Source organism: Sebastes umbrosus, chromosome 13 (genome assembly GCF_015220745.1).
Source record: "Sebastes umbrosus isolate fSebUmb1 chromosome 13, fSebUmb1.pri, whole genome shotgun sequence".
NCBI classification, from domain to species: Eukaryota; Metazoa; Chordata; class Actinopteri; order Perciformes; family Sebastidae; genus Sebastes; species Sebastes umbrosus.
The window spans coordinates 30,003,611-30,019,015 of record NC_051281.1 but is presented as its reverse complement, the minus strand read 5'-3'; the positions used below and the strand labels follow the sequence as shown (position 1 = coordinate 30,019,015).

General features: G+C 42.9%; 1 protein-coding gene across 8 annotated transcripts in view; it reads left to right on the top strand.

Annotated features, from left to right (window-relative positions):
- Positions 1 to 15,405, top strand: part of hdac4 (histone deacetylase 4) — a 212,618-nt gene that overhangs the window by 140,669 nt on the left and 56,544 nt on the right. For all 8 annotated transcript variants that reach the window (XM_037789081.1, XM_037789082.1, XM_037789084.1 and 5 more), the window contains 5 exons: positions 11,538 to 11,666; positions 11,979 to 12,085; positions 12,343 to 12,462; positions 12,712 to 12,925; positions 13,605 to 13,816. In XM_037789081.1, the coding sequence (XP_037645009.1) occupies positions 11,538 to 11,666; positions 11,979 to 12,085; positions 12,343 to 12,462; positions 12,712 to 12,925; positions 13,605 to 13,816 (782 nt within the window). The remainder of the gene's footprint in view (positions 1 to 11,537; positions 11,667 to 11,978; positions 12,086 to 12,342; positions 12,463 to 12,711; positions 12,926 to 13,604; positions 13,817 to 15,405) is intronic.

Sequence of the window (15,405 nt, the reverse complement as noted above, 5' to 3'; positions counted from 1 at the left end):
CTGTTCTGGAACCCAAAAGTTTCCCACGTCAGGATTAGTCAACTCAGAGTTCAGGCTTTAGACTCAGAGTTTGTTAAACCTGCTTTCTGAAACCGGGGCCCAGGAAGTTACTGGGTGCAGCCAAGAAATAGTCCTAAATTATCTTTAAGCGTAGAGCAGCAGCGGGTAGAAATGGAGCTCCTAATGGCATCTGCAAGATATCACAGACCGGAGGAAAACAAGCAGTCAAAGCTGATCTGGAGTCTGGTGTCCCGGCAGCCATGTTGAGATCAGTTGAGGAAATACCAAGCACCACCCAGCGGCTGGAGAACAGCCAATAGGAACGCTCTCTCTCTGAAATGACCTGTGATTGGTCAAAGTCTCCCATCACGGGCTAGATTTTCTAAAGCCTGAAAACAGAGCCATAAGGAGGAGCAGAAGTCTAGTTATCTCTCAGAACACTTGAATTACAATATGCTGAAGGTTATTATGGAATTATTGCCCAATGATGCCAAAAAATGTGTTGCCTACTTAAGCTTTAATTCTTCCTGGTTTCAAGGTCTTACAGTGAATGAATGTGGAGGATTGGAGCCTTGACTTTTTTTTCTTCTATTCAGCCTTGTGCTTATCATAGTAGAATCTTTTGTTAACAAATGTTAAAAGCCAGTTGGCTCCTGTCCTGTTTTAGAGATTGACGAACAGGCACAATCCTTCCCAGATGACACAGATCATACTTTTCAACAAAACGAACCCCTTTACTACTCTGAGAAGTGTCCTAGGAAGCACGTAAAGACCACCAGCTCGTGTCTTTTGGATGCGTCAGACTGTTATGTCTCCGTCCTGCTGTCCAAGTCAAGTATGGCCAAGCTGTGATTGTTCACTTAGCGTCAGCAGCTGCCTTGGCAGTATCGCTGCCTGCTTTCACAGCTGGAGGCCAAGCTCGGTGTACTCTGCACTCCCGCCCGCCCGCTGTGAGCTGGAGGCAGGTATGATTTATCCTGGCAACACAACCTCAGACAGCAAGTTTCAACTTTCAGGGACACTCAAATGTAATTCAGGAATTTCTCGGGGTGCCAGTGGTGCTGAGAAATATTCACAACTTACAGTTTTGCAGCCAACACAAAGTACAACAAGGCACCATAGCACAACCGTGCAATAGGGCAATTAATCCAATATTAATAGCGATCACAATTTTGGCTTCTCACAATTAAATGAACGCGATCGACTGTGGCATTGACGTTTAAAATGCGTGCTCTGCTGCATATATCAAGCGCTTCCTAAACTAACAGCTAGAGATGCACCGTCAATCAGCAGACTCATACTCATATATCAGAGTTTTTTTGCCGGTCACACACATGTGCAGCCACCACATGATGGTTTTACGTCGGTACAAAGTGGCACAGTTGGTAGACACACACACGTCGTCGATGTGGAAGTTTTTCAGTGTAAGTGAAAAAGACATAAAGCTGCAATATGTTACAAGTCCAAAATAAGCCGTGGAGGAACAACCTTAAAACATCTGGATCAACTAACTTACCTAAACTAACTTATATCGTAAATTGTTCCCATGTTGCCCCTCAGAGTAATCACAGCAACCAGCTCGTCTACCGACAGCATGGAGCACATTATGGTGCATTCAAGTTCTACTCAGTAAAAATTAATATTAGGTGATGGTAAATTATAACCCTATCATGATGCGTTCGAATGTATTCTTGTAAAATATAGTTTTTGGTGAGAAACCTGAATAAATCCAGTTGTTTGAAGTAGATGTTTTCACAGCATTATAAAATAGATATTAGAGAGACAAATATAACCTGTTAAACTTCCTAACATTACCTCTAAGCAGCTTAAAGTTTATAATTAAAACTATTAAAACTATTTTTGTTATCAAAGCAAATAATTAAATAAAAATACAATCACTTATTTCCTAATCATTTGAATTGTGTGCCTTAATGCACGACTATAGATGACAATAACAAAGTAAAAGGACAACATTTAGAGTTACAAATATTTATATATAAATACAAATATTTTGTCCTTAAAATCAATGAATAATCGCAATCTCAATATTGATCAGAATAATCATGATAATCATTTTGGCCATAATCGTGCAGCCCTACCGTGCATACATCGAGAACATTTCAGAACAAATGGAGATTCAAAGGCGGCGTTCTTTGTTGCGAGGAGAGGCATAGAGAGAGGGAATACTGTCATGTGCACACATATAGGCTGCGGCCCGGCTGTTGAAGAACTGCTGCGTCAACAGCGAGCAGACGCGCCGTAGATCAGATCAGACGGGCAGACAGAGATGAGCTGTGTTCAGGAAGGAAGTGAGTGACAGTGATCGCCACAGTTGTGCACCGCTCTGACGACTAGGCGCTGTCACACATGATGTTCTCGCCTGTGGTGACGACCCCGTTTTTGCAATGCGTGCGTGTAAATTTTAAATGTACGTTAAGAAGCGAGGCCAGGCGGTACAGTATATTACAACAGGGGCTCATTGTCCACGTCTGAGAGGCTCTGTGATAATGGAGAACACAGAAGGCCACTTTGAATGCTGCGGCAGGAAGTCTGCGAGGCCTTCATGACAGACGCAGTCTTGTCATGCTGACCCCCTTTTGTCCCTCGCTCTTTCACACACTGTCACACATACATTCCCATATACCACACTGTGCACTGAACATTTAAACCCTGCAGGATGTCCATACAATATAGCACGTTCATGTTCTTTATTTAATTCGACAAAGCTTTGGATTTTTTTACACATGTAATTCAGCGCAGAGTACAGCGAGTGAGCTAGTGGATATGTGTCTGATCGAGAATAATACAGCGTATTGGCTGTTACAACGGTTGTCTCCCTTCCGTCCATACTCGCCAACCTTGAGACCTCAAAAATAGGGAGGATTTAAATACCAAAGCGTGGGGTCTGGACGTCTTCCCCCAGTTTCAGAGACTTTGTTTCCTGCATTCTGGTGACTTTTAAAGAATGAAAATAACAAGTGCACTGCAACAGCATTTATTTTTTAAATAGACCATCTTTTAATTCTCAGGAAAGAAAACTGAATAATTCGCCCCTCTGACGTGACCTTGTGTGATTCTCTGGTATAAAGTCGGCTAATATTCTTCAGTTTTCATTCATTCATTCATACATTTGTTTGCCCCTGCTTGAGTGTTTCTTTCTCTCCATTTCTCTCTCCGTCTCTCACTCACTAAAGGCCTTTTCAGACACAATGTGACAACAGCACCACTGCGATCTGAAACCCCTTATTTCCAACGGCTCGTGCCACTCCACACCGGCTTTGCTGTGATGCTGTGATGCTGTGTTGTGCGGCGAGCACAGCTCAAATCGCGGTGTCGCAAGCAACTCATCTCCGCCGGGGGAAAGCCATATGTGTAGCTCTGTTGCCATCCGTGTGGAAACAGTAGGGCTTAAACACGCTGTGCAGTGCCAGAAACAGGTTGAGATAACGAAAAGGGGAAAAAAAAAAAGGTGTGAAAAATTACCATAAATCGGGAGAAATATTGGAGAATTGTGACCCCGGGAGGAAACCGGGAGAGGGTGATGAAAAACGGGAGTCTCCCGGGAAAATTGGGAGGGTTGGCAAGTATGCTTCAATCCTACTTTTAAACCCACCGACCAAGATTAGACCTACTGTATATCCTCTGATGTCACAGGAGATGACTTCCTTGTTGTTCTCCTCCAACACTCAATCCTCGCCTTCCACTTGAATATCCACTGCTTGTTGGACGTTTTGGTGGACTGTACCCACTTCTATGTATTTAAAGTCCAGATTAAATGAAAAAAATGCCCCATCAACCCTTTGATGGCCATTCCCATGCTCTATTATGTCTCATAAGTTGTTGCAGCAGTTTTTGGGTTGGGTTGAGTTTGGTTACACAGATTTTGTGCTAAATTTAGCAATTTTATTTACTAGATAATTGATAAAATTGATCAAAAATCCCTCCAAAATACCACATTAAGACACCAAGACCTTGAGGAACACAATAGAAAAAGCCATGCTGTGATTTGGGATCGAAAAGTTTTTGACATTTGGAGATTTCTGCAAGAATAGCATTTTTCAGGCGACTGGATGGCGAGCACTTCTGTTCTGGTCATCTTTACAGTGATACCCAATTTATGTAATACCAAAAACTGTTAAGTACACCGTTTTTAGAATAGGTGAAAATAACACATTTATACTGCATGCAAAAAGTTGCATGATTTTTGCACAATACTGCATGTGATTATCATAAAGTGGGCATGTCTGTAAAGGGGAGATTGGTGGGTACCCATAGAACCCATTTACATTCACATATCTGGTGGTCAGAGGTCAAGGGACCCCTTGGAAAATGGCCATGCAAGTATTTCCTCGTCAAAATTTAGCATAAATTCTAGCGTTATTTAGCGTTCTTCCCGACATGCTAGCATGACATGGTTGGTACCGATGGATTTCTAAGGTTTTTTAGTTTCATACAGTATGATAACAGAATACAATTTATACGTATAGATATGTATATCTTTTCTTCGTGTAAAACATAATATGTCACGTATTTACGCACGCTAGTACCAACCAATTTCAACCAGGGGAGACGAGGAAGGCATGTGTGTTCTGTAGCTCTGTATTGTTCTACATTCTAAGCCCTCTCACTTTTTAGCGGTCCAATCAAAAGAATTGATTTAAATCTCTCTTGCAACTGCACACCGCTCAAATAATCCGTTTCACTGGGGAATACTCACAGTACAGAAGCTACACTGGGACTTTAAAGGTGCTCAACACAGACTTCAGAGCATATCTATTGACTCCACACGGCTCTCAACATGGCGTCGGCTCACAGCTAACGGCTCTAACAGCACAAACAGTACAAACAACAGCAGCAGTGCTGACAGAGGTAACAGTGTTAACCTGAGGGGGAACAGGAGGGTGGACGTTACACTTCCGTGACGACGAAATAAGTCGGTGACGTCATTATCAGCGGTAACCACCGTATGAGACCAGTGTAGAGGGGCGGCCATTAGCTAGCCAGTGGGGCACACCAGATAGACTCACATGCACTAACGTGCACACACAGATTACAAATAGATGTTTGCTGCTCTATTAATGCTCTGAATTTAGAATTTAACACCTCAAATCAAACTCACTGGGTAAAGCCTGGTATTTTATACATCTAATCTGAAACCCGTTGGCTTTGAACTGCACATTATTTTGCTGTTAACCACTCGGGTGTCACAACAACCAAAAATGGGTCCCACTGATTTTAACATGTTACCTCAATAAGGAGGCCTCATTAGTTGTAACTATCAGAGGGAAATTCCAGCCAGCTCTTTGGTGTCGCTATGTTAATATTCACTCTATATACCCACTGGAGAGACGGTTATATATTTTGATATTAAATTTGAAGACAAATGTCTTTTGGGAATAGCTAAGACTGAATGTTTTTAAGCACAAAGCCCTGTTTAACCATCAGTAATTTGTCTGTTAAGAGATTTACTATCTATCTGTTTGCCTGCATAGCTACAGTATATGTCCCTCTAACCTATCTATCTAATGCATACTCAACATAGGATATTTCTGGGAAGCTCCACTGATGAGTTTCAGCAAACTACTCTATTGATTTCCATAAATCTCCCTCCCTGTCTGCCCCTTCCTTGGAAGAGCGGCACGGCTTCCCCCAGCATGAAGCTCGGGACTCCCATCCGTCAAAACAGATGAGCGACTGATCAATATGTTTTGTATCAGAGAACCAGTTTCCTCCCTCCACTCCCTACTGAAATATTAAGCACCACTTATAGAGACGTTTAATCTGGTATTGATAAGTCATCAGATGGGCAGAGACAGGGACTTTGCAGTTTTTAAATGGCTATCTCGAAGTGTGAGAGTGGATCAGGGAGAGACTTCCAAAGTTATTTTTTGTTTTGAGCAGCGTTGTATAATAGGAGCTTAGAGAAACCACCATGCAGCGGGTTCTCTTTTGAAATTTGAGTCATCAGGTCATTTTGAGCATATAATAGGCTACATAGCGTATAATGTGAATATACGGTATAGTGCTACCTTGGATTCAGGAGTCTTGTGTATTATTATTATTAGGGCTGTCAAAGTTAACACGATAAAAACTCATTAACACAAATTAATTTTAACGCCACTAATTTCTTTAACGCAACTTGCGATTTTTAGGTTGTAGCGGCTCAGTTTTAAAGCTAGAGTAAAGATACTGGTATCATATTAAACCAGAAAACCTGATGAATCCATTGGTAAATAATGCTCAAAATTTACGCTAAATTTTGGCGGGGAAAAACTGGCATGTCCATTTTCAAAGGGATCCCTTGACCTCTGACCTCCAGATATGTGAATGTAAATGGGTTCTATGGGTACCCACGAGTCTCCCCTTTACAGACATGCCCACTTTATGATAATCACATGCAGTTTGGGGGCAAGTCATAGTCAAGTCAGCACACTGACACACTGACAGCTGTTGTTGCCTGTTGGGCTGTAGTTTGACATGTTATGATTTGAGCATATTGTTTTATGCTAAATGCAGTACCTGTGAGGGTTTCTGGACAATATCTGTCATTGTTTTGTGTTGGTAATTGATTTCCAATAATAAATAATTACATACATTTGCATAAAGCAGCATATTTGTCCACTCCCATGTTGATAAGAGTATTACATACTTGACAAATCTCCATTTAAGGTACATTTCGATCAGATAAAATGTGCGATTAACTACGGACAATCATTTGATTAATCACGATTAAATATTTTAATCGATTGACAGCTGTAGTTATTACACTTCCTCGCCTCAAAAGCCAATTAGGCCACCCCTGTCTAGTGTGGAAATCTCTTTTTTTTAATGTTACCTTGGGATGCACCGATAGTGATACTGGATCAGATATCGGGCCGAGACTGACTCATATAGCTGGATCGGATATCGGTGACAATGGAGCCGATCTGTTCATTTCAATTTTATGTTATATACTATACACATTATATACTGGGATTTTAATTGCTGTTTAAGTTTTGATCACATTGTTGCTGCATTAAACAGATTTACTCTTTAATTGTAATTCCTGTTAATTTTGAAGATTTTTTACTAAGTTGCTGGTGTACGATTTATTATTTTAATAATAAATAACAGTTCAGTTAATGTATATCTATGTATGTATTTGTAACATTTTGTTTTAAAAAGTTAGGGAAACATTGTTTAAGTCAAGCCTGATGTTTCCTTACACATACAAGAATGATCCCGGTCACAGTGAGGCATACAGCTTGATAATTAAAGACTAGTAGTATCGGATCGGTACTCAGTATCAGCCGATACCAAAAGCCCAGGTATCGCTATCTGTATAGGGACTGAAAAAGTCAGATTGGTGCATCCCTAACCTTTATAATGCCGGGACAGTGTGTTGCAGGTCATTTTCTACCCCTACAGAAGAAGACATGCTGTTGCCTGACAAGAGAGGATGTAAATAGTCCGAATGTGGCAGGAAGTCTGAACAACTTTTAAAAATGCTGTTTTCGCTATTTAGAACTGCTGTTTTCTGCTCAACATCGGAAAAAATAGGACAGCGAAGTGTGCTGTAACGAGGCGGCATGTGCACCTTCGCCAATGTGCATGTTTGCGTAGAAAAAAACTGGAGAGAGAGGCTCAACGATGAAGGGGAGAGGGAGTTCTGCCAGGGGAAAGAGAGACGTGGGGGATTAAAAGGGAGGGGATGGATGGAGGTGAAGGAGGGCTATACAGTAAAATGCCAGCATCAGCAGTAAAAGCAGTCTGGGCCCTCTGCAGCGAGTGTGTTCGCACGTGTGCACACTGGTGTGCTTTTGCCCAGTCGGCATTAACACCCTTCAAAGTCACTGCGTCCTGAGGTGAACACCCCGTGGCGACCAGTGCCCTGCAAACACACACACACACCACTACTTCACCCTCCTGCTCTTTCTCCTTCACTGTCCTCCTAACCTTCTATATAGCTCCCGTCTCTCTCCACTCCTCCTTTTATCTGTCCATTTCTTAATGACTCAGGACGTACAAACACAACCTTGACCACCCCCGCTCCTCTATTCCATCATCTTTTTGTGCCTCGTCTTTCCTCCCCTGGCCCAGAATTGACCACCGTTTCTGTCACATTTGCAGTCTGCTGTCAGTAGGTTTTTACAGTGGACAATAATAATGTTTCCTGTCACACCTGGGTACTATTTCTTTAAGCGTAGCAAATGTTTGTTTCTGATTCAGCAAGTGCATAGCAGGAGATACTTGTCCTCTTTTGATGGTGGCAATTCCAACACAAATTTGAATGCCGAATTTTCAGCACCATGGCTCATTTACTCTTCTCATCGTTATCAAAATGTCAGGGTTGTTATTTAGTAGGGTTTGGGGAAAAAATCGATTCACCTATGTATTGCGATTATTATTTTTTTAAACGATTTTGAAATCAGTGTTTTAATGACTGAATCAATATATTTGCTTCATTTGAGTCTACGTGGAGGTAGAAGGAAGTTACAGCTTTTATTGTTGTAGTCTGAGTAACGTGATGTCATATCCGTTCCGTATCCGTCAACCAAAACAAACCACAAAGAGCCAGAATGACAAAGCAGAAAATGTTGGAGGGTCAGCGTGGATACGACCTGCACCCTCACATGTTAAATCCAGCGTGGTAAACACTACACATCCAGTAAAGGATGGAAACACTTTGGGTTTCACACATTGACAGGAAAAGCAGAGCTAGACATCACGGCTAAAGCTGCATGCTAACTCTGTCACGGACAGGAAACGTTATCGTATCGCGGTAACGTTGCGATCGAGCCGGCCGTCGCTCTCGTCTCCGTGGTCAAATGGGCCGACGCTCCAACTGTGGAGCACCCAGATACTGACATTTATCAGGAGCTAGCAACGGACTTGGAGAAGTTAGAGGAAGTATACACATGTGACTACGTCCGGTTTTCAAAATAAAGTGTTAATAAAGGGAACTGTATATACAAAATACATATAATGGAAATAAGATGAAACATAGCATGTCCCTTATAAATTAAAAAGAAAATACCACTAATTTGTGAGGGAAATGTCTTTATTCTTTGATTTTTGGGTTGCTGGAAATATAAAAAAAAATAATACTTCCTGACAATGACTGATATATTTGACTTCAGGACATCTCTGACTACATACATGCTGAAAAACAAACATTTTTACTATATTAATTTAGATATTTTCCAAAGTAAAAGTCTCTAGACGTGTATGATTCAACGTTTTCCCATGATCTAGTGTTAAAAAAGTGAACAAAAATCGCAATAAATTGTAATATTGAATCGCAATACTTAAAAATTGCAATACATATCGTATCGGCACGCAAGTATCGTGATAGTATCAAATCGGGAGAGAGGTGTACCATCCCAGCCCTAATGATTTAGTGATGTTCAAAGCACCTTCACAATCAAACAGGCTTACAAATAATAATAATAACGCTGAATGCTCGGGTGTATGAACCTTCATATAATGTGCCTGCATTCATTCAACTAACACCAAATGCTTTTGTAACATATCAGAAAATAATGGAGGATATCAGATTTTGACTTATTGTTTTTTTTTATACATATTGTACTATAATAATTATGGCAATAATTGTGGTCATGTCAAAATGTCTAGACTACTACAATTCCCTGTGCAATAGACTAAAATTGAACTTGAATGCACTACTCTCATAATCTTTCCCTCTCCCATTGTCTCCAGTTCAGCTAATGCATAGCGTTTTATCCTGACCCACTCCATCCCTCTTAACAAAGACTTTGGAAGAGTGCCCTCCACTTAGAAGAAGCTCTTTTTTAAATAATTGAGTTTCATAAGTTCACCAGCATGTTCCCCTTAAAATTGAAAGTGCATTTGAAAAAGTACTTAGACATTATAAATTCACAATAGGTCATCCTATCCCCACCGACCGACCGACCAGGAGGTGTATTGAATGCTTGTGCCTCTTTGAAGTACATTAAAACTTTGTGTAGCTTCATCCTACCTCGTTCAAGGCTACAGGAAGCAAAGGGCCAAAGGGTTCGTAATGACCCTGAATAAGTCTTCCAACAATAAACCACCACAGTGCACAGCAAGAATCAATGCTTCCACTTGGCTGTACCAAAAAGTCCCGGCTCCATCTCTGAGGCTAATGAACGTAGCCGTGGTCTGTTTGATACGAGGCCGTGGGACGAGCATAGGGTCAACCGTTGGTCAACCGTCCAGCTTCAACTAATTGAACGAAAGGAAGCCAGTGGAGGAGGGAATAAAGCTGCCCGTGTCTGGGCTAGTCTGGCAGAGAGACACTAAAGCGAGAATGTCCAGAGAAGGTCAGGTCCTATCTCTGACCTTACAAGATTCCCAGAATTTACTGAATGCTCGCCTCTTCTCCGTCCTGCCCTCATGTGGCACCAGCCAATACAGCTCCACAACAAATACATCCAGAACATGGATGCAAAGCCCTAAGAAAGAGAAAACCAGGCACACACATACCCATACAAACACATGACGACAGACAGTAGCAGTGTTTATGTAATTGAAAGTGTCTGGAAACAAGCAGCGTTCACTGGCAGAGCGTGGAGGCAGCATCATTAAGCGTTGGGTCAAGAAAGCTGCCAGTTGGCCGCCTCCACACTCTCGTTGCAGCGCTTCCCACTGTCACATGATGATGGCTAACCTCAACTACCCAATCCATTGGCCAACACATACAGTGTGGCCTATAGGGACGAACTCATTAGCCCCACTACATGCCCCTGAACAAGCTCCCACTTGTGCGGCCCCGGCAACCTACCACAAAGCTGAGTGCCGGAGCTGCACTTTAGAGAGAATCTGTCATTTTCACATTTACGGGGCTAATTTGGGGTGTAACACATTCATATTTTTAGAATGGGTGGCCCAGTTGGAAATCAAATATTTAACCCTGCTATTGCTTAGCTCTAGCCACTTAGTTATCTGTCACACATTTGTTAAATGGGATGGGATAAGCCATATTTGTTGACAAAAACACACATTGACAACACATTTGTATGCCTTCGCGCCGGCAACAGCAGGTTATCCGTCGTGAACACAATATCCAAGGAACGCCTAGAGGGGATCTCTTCAAATTTGGTACAAAAGTCCACTTGGAGTCAAGGATGAACTGATTACAATTTGGTGGTCGAAGGACAAGGTCACTGTGACCTCACAAAACACATTTCTGGCCATAACTCATGAATTCATATGCTAATTATGACAATTTAACACAGATAGGATGAAATGACAAGGTCATGACATTTTGGACAGATATGGATAGGCACTCGCGACCGTGCATGGCATTTTCCTAGGAAAACGGGCCCTTGTTCTTCACATTAAAAGCAGTCTACAGGCTAAACAGGGCAAGGTCGCAAAAAATCTAATTTTTTTAGGTTAGGTCACAACCTGTTCACACATTAGCACTAAAATAACGATTTATACGTGTGAAAAGTTACATCCAGTCCCTTAAGGTTTTGTTTTACTCTAGACTGAAACTTCCCCCCGTCTTGTGTAAATCCTCCATCATGTCCTCTCTCTTTCTGTCTCGTCAGCCTCCGAGCCCAACCTGAAGCTTCGTTCCCGGCTAAAGCAGAAGGTGACAGAGCGCCGCAGCAGCCCTCTGCTCCGAAGGAAAGACGGTCCCATCACTACTGCCAAGAAGCGCTCCCTAGACGTGGCTGGTGAGCGTTCTTGTTGCTGGATTTCTTCTGATTAAAATCCCCCCCCATTCTACCCCATATTTGGAACATCAATGACTGGATTTTGCCTAGCAACCTGGTATTTTAATGAAAAAAGTGTCATATGAATAAAGTTAAATACTATCAGCACAGTTTTGGATGTTAAAAGCTAATTCAAATCCATACTTTATCAAAGGAATACACCCCAGAAGGACTATAAGAAAACAATAACGGAGTCATATTTCTTCTCAGAAAGCTCAGCATCTCAGGCCAGCGTGTTAGAAAAATCTAATTTCTGTGTTGTGTGCGCTCTAGAGTCTGCATGCAACAGTGCACCAGGCTCCGGTCCCAGCTCCCCCAACAACAGCTCCAGTAACATCCCCAGTGAGAACGGGGTCACCATCTCCAGCAGCCCAGGAGAGGTAACAACAACATCACAGCCGGTGTCTGCATGTGTATGACTGCACATGTGTGTGTGTCTTTTGGTGTTTGTGTGTGTGTGTATGGGGGCAGACAGGTGACCAGAGGACTCCAGGAGGAGATTGACAATGTCTCTGTGAGCGTGTTTGCATGTTTGTGTGAAATAGAGGTGAAGCTATATACTGCATGTAACACTGCGTCGACTCTGTGACAAAACTCTGAGTATTTAATGTAATATTGTGTGGTGGTGCGTGTTCAGGCCTCCCTGCTTCAGAGGCTGGCTGCAAGGGAAGGTTCGGTTAGCCAGCTCTCTCTCTACACCTCCCCTTCTCTGCCCAACATCACCCTGGGACTGCCAGCCACAGGCCCTGCTAGCGCCGTGAGTACAGTCGATGCACAATATTCTAATGACACAATACAGCATTACTCATTGCACCAGAGAATATCTAGTTTGCGAAACGGCTCTTATCAATTATTTTTTGGCATGAAGGTACATGTCTGCTTCTCTTTCTCCCATTCTGTCTCATTTGTCCCTTCTTTGTCTCTGTCCATCTGCCTGCCTCTTTCCTTCTCCCTCCTTGTGTCTCTCTCTCTCTCTCTCTCTCTCTCTCTCTCTCTGTCTTTGTAGGTGGTGTCAGCACACCAAGATGGCGAGAGTCGTCTGGCATTGCCTGGGCTACAGCAGGGGATTCCTCTGACCCCTCCGTTCCTGCCCACCGCCCACCTGCCCTCCTACTTGGCATCTTCAGCTCTGGACAGGGAGGGGGCCGGAGGGGCCACCGCTGGTCACAACCCCCTTCTCCAACACATGGTACTGCTGGAGCAGAGCCACAATCCAATGGGTCAGTATTCACTGCAACATTAATTTCCCTTACCTCTTAACAATTAGTAGTTGGTGTCTTATTAGTATTAATATTATGCCATAATAATAAAGAGTTCTTTATATTTTTGCTATCGGTAGGGCTATGGGGACTCCACATTTTAATACATGTGCAGAGATTAATCTTGATAATGGGACAGTATATAAGTGACAGTATCATTTTGCTTGATTCAAATCAATGACTTACAGCACAAGACTTCTTCTTCTTCTTCTTCTTGTTTTTAAGTTATAGTGTAAATATTGTCAGTAGTTATTTCTAAGCTAAATAGCTTGAATCTTTAAAGGTAAAGTGTGTGACTGTTGTCGGTTCCCTTTTTGTAAACAATCCGCATTCAAAGTTGGCCCAATTCCACAGCTCAACACGCTGAGAGAGAGAGAGAGAGAGAGCAGCGATGGTCGAGTGAGCTTTAGAGTGACTGAAGAGAGGGAGCGCCGTTAGTGAGAACAAAGCAGCGAATCAGAGAAATAAAACGTTATTTTCTGATTGTTTTCCGGCGGTTACTTTTCTTACTTTCTTAACCACAGGAAGCTGGCAAATGAATTATAGTCAAAAGCAATAGGAATGAGGGTCAAACCACAGAAATAAGCTTATTAAAAATTGCCAATAATATTCTCCTGTGACCACTCTGTGTTTACCGCAGTTGGTCTGGCCGGCCTCCCGCTACCATCCCCCTCTGTCTCCAAACTTGCTCGTGGCCACCGTCCACTTGGAAGAACCCAGTCAGCCCCTCTGCCCCAGCAGCAATGTGGACAGGCCCAAGCCCTGCAGCAGCTGGTGGTCCAGCAGCAACACCAGCAGTTCCTGGAGAAACACAAACAACAGTTCCAACAGCAGCAGCACATCATCAACAAGGTAGCTCAATGTGTGTTTGTGTGTGTGCGTGTGTTGGTACCAAACATACATGTGTGTACGTGTGCATGTGTCAAGAATAATATCTAAGGCAACATTTGAACAGCTGTGGTGGAGCAGCCAGCTATATGTATGTATGTGTGTGTGTTTATACAAGTGTGTCTAAAAGTCTCTCTTTCTCTCTGTGTGTGTGTGTGTGTGTGCGTGTGTGTGTGTGTAGGAGTATTTGTCCTTCTACACAACACTGATTTGGTTAATGTCTGTGAATCCTGTCTTTGCTCCAAGAGCAGGATGAATCAGCCTGCAATCAGCAAGTCTTCCAGCAAGTCTTTCTTGTCTGTGTTCATGTATCCCTACTTCTCCCTGTCACCCTGGCAACTGTGCTCCAGAGGAAGCTGCCTCCATATACGGTCACACAGGAAGTGGGGCTCAGTGCATCATTGTGGGCGTATGTGGAGGTGTGTGTGTATGTGTGTGTGTGTGTGTGTGTGTGTGTGTGTGCGCACACAAGCGCAAGGTGATGAGGGGATGTGCAGCATTATAAGTTCACTGTAGCGAGGGAGATGGTTGTTTTTGTGTGTGTGGGTGTGTGTGTGTGTGAGAGTGAGTGCGTGGGTAGGTGGGTGGTTGTGTGTGTGCGTGCTGAAATTCCTGTAGGATTAAGCCCAACTATCTTGTGTTGTTGGGTTGTTGGTGACTCGCTCTTTTTCAAGTCGCCAGGCTGTTGTGACTCTGGCTAATTAAGCCCAGCTTAGGTGTAAACAGGTTATTTTCATGTGACATTAATTTGTGTTAATGCTCTTTTCCAGGTAGCTTAAAATGAGAATTGAGACTCATGAGTTTGCATTTCATGTTAAAAAAATAGAAACTGTATTTGAATCATTATGATTTTTTGTATATACTGTAATCTATAATGACTATAAGGTAGCATTTTTTTATTGTTTTAGGTGTGGTTGTTTTCGTAAAGGTATAATATGTACCCGTTTTCTGTTCCTGTTGGTAAACACACAACATTCAAAGGTGGCCACACCTCCTCGGCTCCACGAGAGAGAGAGGGAGGGAGAGAGAGAGCAGTGATGTTTGAGCGAGTAATAGAGTGACTGAAGATAGAGAGCGGTGTTAGTGAGAACAAAGCAGCAAATCAGAGAAATAAAACATCATTTTCTGATTGTTTCATGGCTGTTACGTTGTAAAACACAAATAAACACGCGACTAACTCCAGCACAATACTGTGGGAAGGAACCGAGTTGCCGGATTTTGAATGAATGCAGCCGAAGTCTGTTTGTGTGGCTCAGCGCTGCTCTCGGTCAAACTACTAACACACACGGATCATAGCAGCACTTGCACACAGCAGATGAGAGGCAGAGCAGCAGGAGGATCACTGGAACACAAGCACATAACACAACCCGTTCTCATCCGTGAAATACGGCCGCTTTGTATCCGACCGAGCTGAAGGACTTGTGCCTCGGTAGCAGAAGCCAAGGGGCGTGACAAAGCGGCGATGTTTGACCACCTGAACGGACTGCACACCCTGCGCGCTGTTATTGGCTGGGGGTTACACCCCCACGCGGGGCACAAACTGCTGTCTGCTG